The sequence below is a fragment of the Myxine glutinosa genome, unplaced genomic scaffold, assembly GCF_964187855.1.
Source record: "Myxine glutinosa unplaced genomic scaffold, kmMyxGlut1.1 SCAFFOLD_634, whole genome shotgun sequence".
NCBI lineage: Eukaryota > Metazoa > Chordata > Myxini > Myxiniformes > Myxinidae > Myxine > Myxine glutinosa.
The window spans coordinates 35,597-48,302 of record NW_027616729.1 but is presented as its reverse complement, the minus strand read 5'-3'; the positions used below and the strand labels follow the sequence as shown (position 1 = coordinate 48,302).

Below are 12,706 nucleotides of genomic sequence, written 5' to 3'. Positions count from 1 at the left end.
CTTTTGCATCATCCTATTTTGGAATTTACTTATTTGGATTTCTACACTTTTCGCCTTTACTACAGCCACAAAACGTGACACATTTAATGTTCCTGTCTCTGCAAGTGCACGTTTTGGTACTCATACATGCTCTTGGGCATTTGCACGGAGGAGGCAGGTCATCGGGCCTGCACGATACTGGCAGTATCACTGGTGTTATGCCAACGTCCGTTGCTTCATACCCATACTGGAGTGGATCTGGTTTGGTGACGGCAGGAGTTGGGGCTTGCAACCACATCTTACACTGAAGAAATGCTCGCTTTATGTGTTCTCGTAGCGTTGATGAACAGCACACAAGCTGGTTGAAGTCCAGTTCTTTCTTGGAGTTGTGGTACTGCTCCCATCGATATTCATCGAAAGTGGAACAGTCGGTCTTCTTTAATCCAGACACAAGGAACTTTTCAGCATTGCTTGTTATCTGTGGTGACAGTTCTTCTACACCAAACCCTTCCAGTAGGGAGAGATCGATGGATGCTTTCAGGCCAGACAGCTTTGGACCCACCTTGCTGGTACTGTCGCAACCGCTGAGAGCATGAATGGCTGGGAGACACGACACCAAACCGTTGTCCAGTTGATCAACCAACATGTGGACTGGTACAGTTTTCTTTGTTTTCCGGTTACCAAGCTTCACGTACAGCTTTTGTAGTTGCCAGGTTGTGTTGAAGTGGAAGATGAGGTTGACAAAGACATCTGTGTCAGGCGAGTCGACCAAGACTGATTGAACCCCGTGTTTCACAACACCATCATTAATATGGAACATGATTCTGTCGTCGGCTTCTTCTTGGTTGCTTGAGAGCTCTGCGATCTGTGTTTCAGTGCCAGCTAACAGTTTCCTGCATTCACCCCCATATACTCCTCCAAAGAATATTTCCTTGTCCGACTCGACATTCTGCAGCATCCACTTGAAGACATACTCCTGCAACCGAACTTTGTTCAACATTGAGCTCCAGAACATATCAAGATCGACAGGGAGTTTCTGATTGTCAGACCCAATGGTGATTGTGATTTGTTCTGAGGAACTTCGCTGTGCCCGTTCCATTTGCTTGATTGATGATTTTTGATAAACATCAAAAATAATGTCTATTCTTGTGGACACGGAGCCTGTAGCAAGAATCCTGTTGGAAAGACTCTCAGCCAATTCCCCGAATGTGTGAAGGCCCATCTTTTTCATCGGTAGTTTACGCACAAGTGCCATGAAGTCCACTATTGTCATCTGAGCGTCACTCTTTACATTCCTCGTCACCTGTGGAAGGCGACTGACAAGTTCCCTGGCTAAGGAGGCTTTATCGGGCTTCTTCAATTTGATGCCATCTTTACATTCAGTGGTGAGGAACTGGGATGTGCTGGTCAATTCATACTTCAGGAGTTCTAGCATGCTGTACCCTCTTTCTCTAGCATAGTCAATGTACCTAACCGTTTCCGCTGCATCCTTTTTCGCCATCGATTTCTTCGCTGTGAACGGAGTAGAAGTACGTTTCACGAAAACAGTCTTGCGGTTGGTAGGGATTGTATCATGTAGGTGCTTCTCCTTATCCTGAAATCTGGTCTCAACAAACTCTTCATAACTCTTCTCACCAATTTCCAGGCATTCAAGTAATCCGTCGACAACCTCCTGGGGAATGTCAGCTCCAGTAGAGATGTTCTGAAGTCTGATTCCAGCGTCGAACGGATTGTTGATGGATTTTATGTAATCCAGAAGGGCCTTTGCACGAACATGGCCAATCTTCGTAGAACTTGGATTGAACTCATGGTGTAGGCTCAGCTCACTGTCATCTTTGTCTCCCAAGTTGCACCATTCCAGCAGCTGTGCCACATGAAGATCTTTCTCATGCTTTAGGAGATTCCATAAGGCTACTGCTTCTTTCTGTCTGGTCATCCCAATGATACCTCCAGCAACCTTGGCGGGTTTATTGTAACACTTCTCGAGTGCCATGTCAAATCCTACTGCACTGCCTTGTCGGGTAGTGTGGTACATCACCCATCCACCATCTGTAAAGCATCTGTAGATACCCGGGAACTTCCTTTGTAGGTCCAGGCAATCTTCAAGGAACAGCGTACCCCATCTGCTATAGTTTGTCCGGCCAAACCCGAAGAACAAAGGCATGCACCTCCGCACAGCTGAAACGAAAAGATGCCAATCGCCTTGCCGAATAGAGTGTGTAAGATCTCTCAGGATAGGATACAGCTCATCCAGAAACAAGCTCCAGTACCTCACATTCTCATTACAGGCCGTTTCTTTCCATTCGGTGAAATACTTCTTCAAGTCTGCATGTAAGATCTTGCTTTCTTCCCAAATCTCTCTGAACTCTGTATGGTCACTATCTAAAGCCTGCTGCATCTTAGTTTCCATGGTCTCTATTTGCTGGTCTAATTCACAACTAGTACTGTCCTGGTCAGGTTGAAACTTCTCAAACATAAGAACTGTCATCACCTCTGATACAAGACTCATTCCCTCCTTGCCTTTGCAATAGTGACCTCCAGTCATGACACTATTCTCTACAACGAGCTTGCCAAAGGCTTCAGTCTCAATCAAAGCCAGATCAATACCGATACAGCCTAAAAACTTCCCAAGGCAAGCGATGACAATCTTCTCCATGTGAAAAGGTCCCATTCCAAGGAATATGTTACCAAACTGATCTGGCTTCAACAGCTGGATTGCAGGCTCAACGACAAAACACCCATGACCGGAATTTCTAGCCATGTCTAGACTCTAGTCTAGACTCTAGACTAAATTCTAGTCTAGACTCTAGTCTAGACTCTAGTCTTGACTCTAGTCTAGACTCTAGTCTAGTCTAGACTCTTCAGGAATCAAGTAATTGAACAATAGGAACAGGAACAGGAACAATTACGAATAATATTGTAGTTCGTAACATGTTGAAATCGGTTTTTGGCAATTATCTTAAAAACCATTGACTTTTGGATATGAAAATGTATTACTGACCCCCCATAATGTGGCCATTGCGCAAATTTTGAGTGGTCGGGCAACCTCCTAGGTCCAACGGTTCTGTAGATACAGTCACGGCAAAAAAGGGGGCGTGGCCCAAAAAGGGGTGTGGCTATTTCAGCTATTTCGCCGTCAGTGGCAAATGTGTTACCAACCAAATATTGTTCCTGGACCTTCAATTAGTGGATTCCTGAAGAGTTTAGGTCTGTACAATAAAGTGCATACTCAACCACCATGAGCTACTCTAGTACAGTGATGTGGCTTTTATTGAAATTCTACAAATAGTTTAGATTTTGATGATTTGCGTGTGATATGATTCAACGGATGTTTATATGAATCGTTTAACAAAAAAAAGCCTTCAATTTCTGATATTTTCCCATCGCCATATGCAGATTCGCCGCGGACCCACGATCGATGTTTCTCTACATGAACAGGTACGTTTTTTGTTTGTGAACACCCGCGAACCACCCGCGTTTGTTTGCGAACAGGTACGTTTTTCATGGACGTCCTTCACGAACTTGCTGTCCATGTCTGACGTGCGACTGAGGTGCTCCAGGAATGTGGAATTTATTGGTTTCATGCTTTAGCATTCACCGTATCTGCATTGCCTGTTTGCTTCTGGCCTCCCACCCGTACGGAGCACGGGTATTTCTCTAGTATTGCTAATGACAAATACATGATGTTCCAAAGTTTGGTTGTTGTTAAGGACGCTTTGACTGCCTGGAAACGGCAAAGCCACGCCCCTCACTGACTGCGTTGAAATTGTTAAGCCACACCCCTCGCTGACTGCGTTGAAATCGTTAAGCCACGCCCCTCGCTGACTGCATTGAAATCGTTAAGCCACGCCCCTCGCTGACTGCATTGAAATCGTTAAGCCACGCCCCTCGCTGACTGTGTTGAAATCGTTAAGCCACGCCCCTCGCTCAATTGTGTTTGCAATGAGGCGAAATCGATGAAATAGTGAAAGTTATAAACGTCCAATTATATTAATTGCTTAACTGGGAGTTGTGTCGTCCTTTAAAAGAAGCAAATATCATATGTAAACAGAGGTGGTTTGATCGAGAGGAAGGAACGACGTCAGAATACCTTCAAAGTGTTAAATGGCTGATTTGAGTTGTGATTTTAACAACTTTTGAGGCTGTTTATAAAACCACCTTTAGAGGCCATTTTTCCCCGCAAAGCGGGGGTTGGCCTTTTTCGGGAACCGTGGTTGTTGTTGTTTTTCGGTCCCCTATTTGAAGCAATGTTTTACGGCCGGATGCCCTTCCTGACGCCAACCCTTTTTGCCGCCTTTAACGACAAACAGGGAATTACCAGTGAACTGGTACTCAATTAGCCGACCTCGGAAGGATGACAGACTGAGTCAACCCCCCTGGCGTTAATTCAGCGATCGACCGGGATTCGAACCCAGGATCCTAGGATCCTAAGCCAGCACCCCAGCCGCTAGCCCAACACCAGGGATGGCTGATTTGAGTTGTGATTTTAACAACTTTTGAGGCTGTTTGAAGATGATTAAAGGAAAGTTATTCGAATATTTCCTTTTGGAGAATTACTCAAAGAAATCCGCAATGAGAGAAACTCGAGTGAGCTCGATGTGACGCTGAACGGAGGGATGGAGACGGTACAGGGAGGGAAAGAAAGCACAAATGTTGGGATGGATCATAAGGGCATGTCCTCTACGAGGTCCGCCTCTCCAGCGTATAAAGCGCGCAATTCAATCACTTGATTAGGGTAGTGAACGGTCACGACCTCGTTGTCTCTTGTTGTCCTGTTGGTTTTCATGTGAGGTTGTGAACGGTCCGCCCTCCCAGGCTCGTGTAGTAGTAGAGACCTGGGAGTATAGACACGATTTCCCTCATCCTTCCCATGGGCCTTACACCTCTCCCCCTCTCCCCTCCTCTTGCTCCCCCCCCCCCCCCAAACGTTCATTCAAATAAAAACAGAAAAATGAAACCTCATGGAGGTGCTCAGAATCTCGTCACCATGAACCCCACATTGACGTGGTTCTCAGCACCATGAACCCCACATTGACGTGGTTCTCGGCACCATTAACCCCACATTGAGGTGGTTCTAGTCACCATGAACCCCACATTGAGGTGGTTCTCGGCACCATGAACCCCACATTGAGGTGGTTCTCATCACCATGAACGCCACATTGACTGGTTCTCAGCACCCTGAACCCCACATTGACCTCGTTCTCAGCACCCTGAACCCCACTTTGACAGGTTCTCAGCACCATGAACCCCACATTGACAGGTTCTCAGCACCCTGAACCCCACATTGACAGGTTCTCAGCACTGTGAACCCCACATTGACTCTTCTCGGCAGTATTTCTCCTTTTGATTCCGCCCAAGGGGGCGGGGCCAAAATGATACTCATCTCCTACCTTCTTGCCATTCCTCATGCAGATCATAACTACCAAGTGTGATGAATATCTGCACAACTCTTTAGGAGAAGATAGCGTCACTGACAGACAGTTGGATGCATGGAACCGATCACAATATCACCCCCGTTGTTTATTTATTACGCTGTGCTCGCAAAGCGAAAAGCGTGGTTGAGCATTCAGTTGGATACGTGTGCCGTGAGCCGTACGTGTCTGCATTTTAAAAATCAATTTTCTTGGCCACCGTTGGTCCGATTGACACGGAATTTTACCATTGAAGAGCCTCCGCCTGTATAATTTTTTTATTCCTAATTATGACGTTAATAGGTCACGTGGTACGGACGCCAGATTGGAAAAAAAGTTACTCCTCTATATCTCCCAAATAGTGTAGCAGCATAGCAAACCTGTTGTGCATTTTGTGATACAAGCACCAAATTTGGCACAAATGTACATTAATATGTTGCGAACATTTTCAGATATTGGGCCACTTGAAATTCTCTCTTTATGTCCGCCATATTGGATTTCAAAATGGCCGCCACTTGAAATCTACATTTGCTATTATCTCTGGACGTAATGCAGCTATTGACTTGATTCTGGTATCTAAATGTATGTTTTTGGGGGCAAGGAATCCAATGGTACCAATTTCAACTTAATATTATCTATCACAGTCTGTTATATAATTTTATTTGGAAATTATCTAGGCAAATATTGGATTCAACACAATACTTTGAAAAGAATGTCTTAGTTCTGTAAATGTCTTAGGTATAATACTGACATGCTACATGGTCTAGTATTTGAGTTTGGTGGATGATGTGGTGCCACGTGTTCGCTTGTGTTTGATGCTGTTGAACTTCAGTATCTGAGCTGTGGCAATTGCTGCAGGGTTAGTGTCTGCCATCTGTTCCTTGATGCTGGGTCCCTCTAGGATCATACTGACTAGGGCAAGCAGCAACGGTGGCACAGATTCTTCTTGACATACTTCAGGGAATCCTGTGAAGGGCTTGGCTTCTCCAAACATGTGACGGCGAACAATCTGTGCAGCATGGGCAAGATGGACTGCATCACTATCACTGTCCAGCTTGCAGGCTTTGGCAAGAGCAGCACCGACATCTTCTTCAAATGCCATCAGGATGTCTCTCCCCTTGGTGTGTGCCCGCATGTCAGGAAACTGAGCCAACAGTCTCTGTTTCAGTCGTGTGGAGTGGACTCTCATGTCGAGCTGGACTCCTAGCTGTTCCATTCTGGACTGATAGAGCTGGACAAGGTCAGCCAATCTGAATACTGGTGCCGTCTCCTCATCTTGTCTGGTTTCTTCAATGTAGAGGACGAGTTCAGCGAAGACAACTGCCGACATTGCTCGCTCTTGTTTTGTGTCCTGTGATCCTGTTGACTGGGCCTTTCTTGTGCGATTGTAAAGTCCTATCAAGCACCGTGGGTGATACTGGGCGTCCATCGCTATCATGTCCCCACCACTGAGACGGCCCAGCAGTTCTGTATCACCAAGAAGGGTTGCACAGGCACGCACCCGTTTGTCCATTTGGAATGTTGCAGCTTTCCGAAGACTGTCAGCCCCAGCAGGTTGTTCACAGAAGAAACAATTTTCTGGGACCTTCTTCTCTGTACTCGATGAGCGTGAATGTAACCTGGTGCGTTTGCATGCAGCTTGTTCCTCATCGCTCTCACATTCTTTCTTGAGTGCTCTCTTTTGTGCTCTCTGCAGTTTGGTGTTGTTGTACTGGAGCCTGCATGTCTGATGATATTTTGCACCGTGTGCAACCATCGCAGCTTCAATGCCATGACCATCATCGAGTCTTTCCAGGTGAAATGATCCTGGAAGCTCTCCAAGTTCACTGAATTTGACCAAGTTCTCTGCGAGTGAACTGTACCCACTCCCAATGTCTTTTCTCTTTGATTGGTCAGGTTTGGTCAGTGTCTCCGTCTTGTCCTCTTGACATATAAGGCATAACTTCCAGTCAGTTGTGGTGAGGTGCTGTGATGTTGATGGTGAAGTTCGCTCAACATCAGCTAGTCTGAAGCTCTTGGACATGGTGGAACTGTCTTCTGAATCTGCAACGATACAATGATATAATGTTAACATTTTGTTATCTATCTATAATTCCAGTAATCTCTGTCTGTCTGTACGTTTGTCTGTGACCGCTGTTTCTCGACAACCACGGGTCCGATATACTTTTAACTTGCCAGGTATATTGCTGGGGACCCGAGGATGTGCCTTTTCAAGGTTTCATATTAATCGGACAATTACTTACCGAGCTATGTCCAAAAAACGATTCAACCAATCAGAGAGCAGCGAACGATCGCGTGTGCCGAACGTGGCGGGCACACTCTGCCTCGGATGGCACATTTGAGAGCGTATTCATTTATTTCACGTTTGCAAACTATGTTGGCGTTAAACTATGTTTTACAACTAATAAAAACGAATTTGCGTTTCATTCGCTTTCCTGCGCGTTTGTGCACGCGATGGCGATTTCTTTACCAAACTCCGGAAGCCGTTCGCTTTGGACCAAACCATTGCATGTAAATAGAGGGGGGGGATTGTCACCACTCGCAAGCCGTTCGCTTTGGACCAAACCATTTCATGTAAATAGAGGGGGTGGGGGGGAATATAATTTTAGATATAGATATAGTACGGGCATGCCCTAGTATATATAATAGAGGGGTTTCCTCCACCATACTAATGGAGAGGAGGATCATTCCTCTATATCGTAGAGCATTTAGCTTGGCACACTTAGGGAATTAGTTTTGTGAGATTATGCCGGAATTAAATTTTCACCCATACCGGAGGCAAGAAGAGAAATAAAATCACATGAGATTCTTTAGTTTAAAAATATTCCCAAATTTATTGAATATTTACAAAACATTTGAATTCATAAATCCTTACAATATTTACACAGCCAAGATTTAAATATAAATCAGTCTAAACTCTTATTAGGTTGGACAGTACATTTTCCAGACATACCCCGTTCTGTTAATTACAGCCTTCGTGTTAAATTCAGAACATGTCAAAACTGTCAGTGTGGAATACACACTTCACTCAAAATACTACTTTATATAAAACATTTCTAATTTAAAGCCTTATAGTAAGAATTTCAGATAAACCCCAAAAAAGTAAGACCAGGTTGGCTATTAGACAACCTGCCTCTGTCGTGCCCACCAGACAAGTGGTTTTAGCCAGCACACATGTGTATCAGGTAAGCTTGTGCTGAGTACATCATACCTGAACAACTCAGTGAGGCAGAACACAGCAGTGCACACCAGGGTGACCCCTTCAGTGCATAAACCAATTAACCTGTCCACTGCAGGGCATATAGAAATGAAGTTATTTTCTGCATATAATAATAATATAAGTTCAGTTCTATATAACAATTTCTGTTATCACCACTACCACTACAACTACCACTACTACAAGCTTTGTCTGGAATTTTGTGGACTAACAGACAAACAGACATACAGACAAGCTGGGATCAAAACATTACCTCCTTCCACCATTGAGTGTAGAGGTAAACATCATGGAAATTATATCATGCCCTAGATTTAATTCATGCTTACCCGTGTATTTGCTTCACTGGTTCACAAGGTCTTTTGCATACATGTAATTCAGACTCTCGTCTTCATTGCTGACCACACAATGTTGTCTAGCTGAGCCCAGATTGTATGTAATTAACTCATTTATGTGGAGTCACAAGGTGATTTAAACACAGCCACACACAAAGAACACAGTTGATGTGGGTCAACACACATGCAGCCTCTCTACTCTTTTATTTGGGTCAGGGCTGTGATTAAAGACATGTAGTGGAGTCATGTTTGTAAACATTGTTAAAGACATGCTACAGTGCATTGTTAAGGAAACAAGACAGATGGAAGCCTATACAAGAAATTTCTGTACTCTAGAAACACAAAAGATGGCTTAAAGGGTCTAGGAAAAGGGGATTATGCATGTTTGGTATTTATTGACAATATGAATGTAATGTTACATAAAATATGCATATGAAAAACACAAATGAATGGGTCACTTTGTTTCCTAATGGGATATGAATTTATATTTTAGACTGCCAGTATATATGAGCTTGTCCGAGTTGTTACTAGTGATTTAGTATAGTTTTTTTATTTATTTATATTTGCAGAACTAAGACATTCTTTTCAAAGTATTGTGTTGAATCCAATATTTGCCTAGATAATTTCCAAATAAAATTATATAACAGACTGTGATAGATAATATTAAGTTGAAATTGGTACCATTGGATTCCTTGCCCCCAAAAACATACATTTAGATACCAGAATGAAGTCAATAGCTGCATTACGTCCAGAGATAATAGCAAATGTAGATTTCAAGTGGCGGCCATTTTGAAATCCAATATGGCGGACATAAAGAGAGAATTTCAAGTGGCCCAATATCTGAAAATGTTCGCAACATATTAATGTACATTTGTGCCAAATTTGGTGCTTGTATCACAAAATGCACAATTCTTTTGAATATTTGGGCTAAGCCGCCCCACTATGAGTGAGGAGAACAGAAATGAGATGTTTGAACTGCTCACTTCTCTGTCTGAAGACTAACAACTGGAGCCTGGCTTTTCTCTTGAAGAACTTACTAATGCCCTTAAATAAATCAAAGATGGAAAAGCCCCTGGACTTAATTACTCTAGTAGCTCATGGTGGTTGAGTATGCACTTTATTGTACAGACCTAAACTCTTCAGGAATCCACTAATTGAAGGTCCAGGAACAATATTTGGTTGGTAACACATTTGCCACTGACGGCGAAATAGCTGAAATGGCCATACCCCTTTTTGGGCCACGCCTCCTTTTTTGCCGTGACTGTATCTACAGAACCGTTGGACCTAGGAGGTTGCCCGACCACTCAAAATTTGCGCAATGGCCACATTATGGGGGGTCAGTAATACATTTTCATATCCAAAAGTCAATGGTTTTTAAGATAATTGCCAAAAACCGATTTCAACATGTTACGAACTACAATATTATTCGTAATTGTTCCTGTTCCTGTTCCTATTGTTCAATTACTTGATTCCTGAAGAGTCTAGACTAGACTAGAGTCTAGACTAGAGTCAAGACTAGAGTCTAGACTAGAGTCTAGACTAGAATTTAGTCTAGAGTCTAGACTAGAGTCTAGACATGGCTAGAAATTCCGGTCATGGGTGTTTTGTCGTTGAGCCTGCATGCAGGCAGCGGTATCCCATAAAACAACATGGCGTCGCACCGAGAAGCAAGTAGAGGCCGAAGAGGCCTAGATTACAGGCAATTTAACTCTTTCTCCTCTGTTCTTAGGTGAAGGTGTTTAGGTGAAGTGTTAAAGTGTTCTCTGATGGCAAGTAATTCTACTTTCGATCCCTGCTTGCTGTGACTAAAACATGGTAAGTTTTTAAATAATAGTTGCATTTATTATATGCACATTAAATCAATCTGAAACAATATTTGTTCCATCTATCTATAATTCCAGTAATCTCTGTACGTTTGTACGTTTGTACGTCTGTTTGTCTGTGACCGCTGTTTCTCGACAACCACGGGTCCGATATACTTTTAACTTGCCAGGTATATTGCTGGGGACCCGAGGATGTGCCTTTTCAAGGTTTCATATTAATCGGACACGTACTTACCGAGCTATGGCGATTTAGCCGTTCGCCGTTCGCTTTGGCGTTGCGAATGGACCAAACCATTGCATGTAAATAGAGGGGGGGGTTCTGTGGTCGTTGCGAATGGACCAAACCATTCATGTAAATAGAGGGGGGGGGGGGTTCTGTGGTCGTTACTGCCACGTGGTTTCAAAGTTTTTTTTTGTTGTTGTTGTTTGCACGCATGTTTTTTTGCACCCACGTACGGGCACGCCCTAGGATGTTTACACACACACACCCCTACACAAATTTTTTTTTTTTTTGGCAAGGAACGGGCACCCACGTACGGGCACGTCCTAGCTTATATATAGTACGGGCATGCCCTAGTATCATTAATTAATCAAAAATATTTTGTACAGGAAACTTCAGTGTTATCAAGCCCAGCAGACGAAGCAGTTTACGATGGGACTGTATGCGTTATATGCAACACTGCATCAGGGAAAACGTTAACAGGTAAATTTTACCATAATCTCCAGTTTGGATTCAGTTTACAAGTTTTATGTGAATTGTATGTATATACATGAAGTGCTACAAGATCAGCAGTTGGCCATATAGATTTTACTCATGCTAAAACTTTTTTCAGGAACTGAAAGACTGAAAGACAGAAAGGTTGACAGATTGTGTCACAGAAGCACTTGATCAGAAGAACCTTGGTCCGTCTGTTATCTATTTGCTGATCTGTCTCCAAGTTAGCATTGACGAGATTACGAATGTGGGAAACACTGTAGCTGCTACTTTTGAAATCGAGACTATCAAACACACGTTTGCAGTTTAAGTCAATTGTGGCTGCCTGGTTTGATCGCTCGATATTTTCAAACAATGCATCAACTTGTCTTTTATACTTTAGCACGTACTGTAGGAAGCAGTTCGCATGATAGAAGATATCTGCAGCAAACACATCACCAGCTGTATCCAGAAAAGCACATCTGGTCTTAACTTCATCCTTATAAAAGTTTAAAGCATCTACGAACAATGCTGCTCGGTTGGACTCCGATATGCGATACAACACCCGGTTCCTATTACCACTACTCTCTCTTGCTCTGTCACAGATTACACACTTCCTTTCTACATCTTTGCTACCGGAACTCTTTCGTCTTTTGGGGGCCTTATATCTGTCACTGCTTTCTCCCTCTTCAACCTCCATAGGTTCTGGCTCACTATTGGTTTTTACTGATCTCTTCGACTTCAGAATGTAAGTGGAATAACAGGCTTTTGGCTTTTGATGGTACTTGAATGTGTTGCTGCACATGTTTATTCTTGAGATGACGAAAGAATCATCCAATTGTTGTGCTGCCATCCGGATTTTGGCACGACCATCATCAGTTCCTGAAAAAAGTTTCAGCATGAGTAAAATCTATATGGCCAACTGCTGATCTTGTAGCACTTCATGTATATACATACAATTCACATAAAACTTGTAAACTGAATCCAAACTGGAGATTATGGTAAAATTTACCTGTTAACGTTTTCCCTGATGCAGTGTTGCATATAACGCATACAGTCCCATCGTAAACTGCTTCGTCTGCTGGGCTTGATAACACTGAAGTTTCCTGTACAAAATATTTTTGATTAATTAATGATATGGAACAAATATTGTTTCAGATTGATTTAATGTGCATATAATAAATGCAACTATTATTTAAAAACTTACCATGTTTTAGTCACAGCAAGCAGGGATCGAAAGTAGAATTACT

At 43.1% G+C, this 12,706-nt stretch overlaps 1 protein-coding gene across 7 annotated transcripts in view; it reads right to left on the bottom strand.

Annotated features, from left to right (window-relative positions):
- SPOP (speckle type BTB/POZ protein) overlaps positions 1-12,706 on the bottom strand; it is a 66,155-nt gene that overhangs the window by 22,225 nt on the left and 31,224 nt on the right. Inside the window, exon 1 of one of the 7 annotated variants that reach the window (XM_078768869.1) lies at positions 6,346-6,892. The exons of the other annotated variants lie outside the window; for them this stretch is intronic. Within the exon in view, the coding sequence (XP_078624995.1) occupies positions 6,346-6,476 (131 nt within the window). The 5' untranslated portion in view covers positions 6,477-6,892. Of the gene's footprint in view, positions 1-6,345; positions 6,893-12,706 lie in introns of those variants that run through there. 7 annotated transcript variants of the gene reach the window in all.